Source organism: Laccaria bicolor, genomic scaffold, assembly GCF_000143565.1.
Source record: "Laccaria bicolor S238N-H82 LACBIscaffold_156 genomic scaffold, whole genome shotgun sequence".
NCBI lineage: Eukaryota > Fungi > Basidiomycota > Agaricomycetes > Agaricales > Hydnangiaceae > Laccaria > Laccaria bicolor.
In genome coordinates this window covers 18,076-21,300 of record NW_001890015.1, presented here as the reverse complement: position 1 = coordinate 21,300, position 3,225 = coordinate 18,076, and the positions used below count along the sequence as shown (strand labels likewise).

At 41.6% G+C, this 3,225-nt stretch overlaps 1 protein-coding gene across 1 annotated transcript; it reads right to left on the bottom strand.

The window, feature by feature from the left end:
* Window positions 1-198: 198 nt before the first annotated feature.
* LACBIDRAFT_335817 (uncharacterized protein) lies at window positions 199-2,502 on the bottom strand (the record flags this gene model as incomplete). Its single annotated transcript, XM_001890713.1, has 12 exons — window positions 199-326; window positions 483-841; window positions 901-1,164; window positions 1,318-1,422; window positions 1,478-1,513; window positions 1,572-1,610; window positions 1,664-1,720; window positions 1,779-1,964; window positions 2,035-2,097; window positions 2,145-2,234; window positions 2,290-2,373; window positions 2,408-2,502. The coding sequence occupies 12 exons, from the start codon at window positions 2,500-2,502 to the stop codon at window positions 199-201; spliced, it is 1,506 nt and encodes a 501-aa protein (XP_001890748.1).
* Between the last annotated feature and the right edge of the window lie 723 nt (window positions 2,503-3,225).

Below are 3,225 nucleotides of genomic sequence, written 5' to 3'. Positions count from 1 at the left end.
AGCTTTATGCTTTATCAAGTACTTCTTAGACAGCTAACTAAGTCCTTTATTCAAGCTCTTTAAGTCACACAGATATGGGGTAAAGTAAGTATGAATTGCTATTCTAGTTTACAAGCATATTATATACTGATCCGTTATTCTAGAGTCTATTGGAAGGTTACAGAACCTTCCGTGAGGCTCGAGTTTTTACTATAATGGTTACTGATTCTGGAAGCGCTGGTGTTGTTTGGCAAGCCTGTGTTTGGTAAGTCCATGTTTGTTGAGTTTGTGTTTGCCAAATAACGCGCCGTGTTTACACAAATGAAACGCGTACGCGCTACGCAAATCTTTGTACATTTATATACAAGGTTTGAAGGTTAAGTTGAGAGTAAGGAAGTGTGTTAGGAGGTAATGAGATGAAAGGGCATAAGTTGAGTAGTGGATGTGATAAGAGGGCAGCAGACAGGTACTATAACACAGACATGAAGACAGGAAATGCTTACCTGCTGCACGTGTCGCAAAGGTCAGGGTGCTATCTGCAAGCTGAACTCTCACAGACTCTCTCTTAAAAGTCATGCATAAAACAGCGACCATACGCTCATACTCATAAGCAAGAAGTTTTGCGGTGACAAATTTGACCTCTTTGTCTCCGCGTTGACGAGGTGAAATGAGCTGGTCATCAACAATGATTCCAAGCGTAACACACAAGGCAGGTGTCTTGCGATCCCGTATGAACACGAGAGGCCCACCCTTTGTTTGACCGGATGTCTTCTTGGCGATGAGAAGTGATGGATCAATGCGAGAAAGGTTGACAATATTGGACGTATAGTCCTTCTCAAACACAACCAATCCTTTAATGTACCTGTAAATCAGATGCAAATATGAGTCTCTCAGTTAGAGAAAATCCAAAAGAAGACATACTTCAGATTGATATTGGGGTAGACACCTCCAATGCTAGAGAAGAGGATCATCCCATTTCCATCATCATCTTCTTGGTCGTTGTTGTCCTTCCATGATATAAATTTCAAGCCGCTAGATTTATAAGGTTCAAGTAAGATGTATGAGGACGCATTATACTTATTGATAACTTGCCTAGGCAGCTTGGTCAACTTCTTATATGTCTCCTTAAGAAGAGGGTCGACAAGATCAGACGCGGCAACTCCACATTTAGACAACTTCGGATAACTTGGGTTGCAAATAAGACAAAGTTCAAGTAAAAGAATAAAAATAATTGCCTAGGGGAAGGATCACGATCAATGTCTTCTAAATAAACGGTCTTTTCGCTGATAATGGGTTAACGTGGGTTGAAAGTAAAAAAAAAATCAATAAAGCACGAACCCGTCATCTGTCTTGTCACCATCGGACATGACCTCATCCTTGTCAAAGACATCTGGAGCAGTTTTCTTTTTCTTCAACTTTTCAATGCTCACTTTTGTCTTCAACCTGATTAAAATTGAACATGGGCACTGAATAACTTCAAAAAATAAGTCAAGCTTACACAGAAGTGTCGAAGATCACTTGACGACCTTTATTTCTAAGGTGAAAAGCAAATGAAGTTAAATCTGGTTGCAATCTAACAGAATAAAACCCACTTTTTTCCTGTTGGCGTTGGAGAATCATGACCAGATTCGCTAAACAACATAAGGTTATGAGATTGCCACATAGAAATAGCATGGAAAATTACCTTGGGTCATCATCGCTGACTACAGATTCCGGTTCATTATCATTGTTAGAAGCAGTGCTAGAGCGAGGATACAATCAATAATTTTATGTGGCTACAAGGACAAAAGTTGACGTACACTTCACTCTTCTTAGTGGAAGCCACTTTGCTAGGAGAGGTCGCCTTGTTACTCACAGCCAGAGTTGTCTTGGCCTTGGTGGGAGTCTTTGTCTTGTTAGCCACCTTGGCCTTCGCTGGAGTGTTTTTGGACGGAGTGGCGGGAGGATTCTTAGTCGTAGAAGGGGCTACCCTAGGTTTCTTTGGACTGTCATGTATGGGGCTTTGAAATTTGATATGAGACACAAAAAATCATAATGAGATGAAATTGAACATACCTCGCAACGAAAGATGCCTCTGAATCAGACGCAGTGACCTCATTGATTGTTCTCTTTTTCCCACTGAACACAATGGTTAGATTTTACTGATATAAAAATTGATAACAAACTTTGATGGGGTAGGTGTAGCAGTAATCTTGCGGGGTCTTCCACATTTGCGTGGGGTGGAGGGTACCTCCACAATCTCTGGCTCACTCATACTAAACAAAAAATGGAGTTAAATGCATCAAATATAAGTAAAAATGAGTGACGCACACAACCTCTTCTTCCTCTTCATCGTTGTCATTGTCCTCTCCGTCTTCCTCATCAGACGAACTTGGATAAAGTTTGGTGAGCAAACTGAAAATAAGGAAAGCGCAGCCTAGAAACATACCCCTCCTCTTCATAAGTCTCATTTCCATCCGACTCATCAGAGTCGTCGATGAACTCCGTAGAAACCACAGCCTTCTTGCGACGAGTAGAAACCATGAAGTCAAAGTGAAGAAGGAAAAGTAAGTAAATGCACAAGGAGGAGTGAAAATCAATCCTCATTTATATGACACAGAATTTAATTTGTATATAAAGGATATAGATGAAACAAAGAAGGATATCAAGGAGGTGGGGACCTGAAACCCTGAATTTGTAAAAACACCAGAAGTGCTAGACCCTGTAATAAGAGAATCTCCGAGGGAAGCGTAGAATGTGCATTAGATCGAGTCCAAGACTGTTTAAAAGATCGAAAGGGGTGTGAAAAACAAGGGTATTAGAGAAACTATACCATATTTGTACTTCAAGGTGCCTGCAATGATAGTGCCACTAAACTTATAATCCGAAAATCCGTAAACTGTGTACGAGGATGAAAGCATTGGATGCAAACAATTATAAATAATGTGACACACAATCTATCTACAACACATAATCGGCTGGGAGGCTAGACACTAGGCTAGGGAGTTTAACGCCGTCACCAGCACATCTACAGCCACCGACACACCATGAGATAAGCTTTGGAGTAACCACACTCCAGCGGATCGGATTTTCTACTACTTTGGGCATGACAGGAGTGATGGGCATGGCGAGCGTCAAAGTAGGAAGAGGTGAAAGCGGTCTGAAGGGGAAGAAGGCGCATCCTGAATCAGCGGAAGTCCTCAGGGTAAAGCTGCAAGAAGGATCCTCTCCACAGGTATGGTCCTTGATCGCTGCTAGATCACGGAT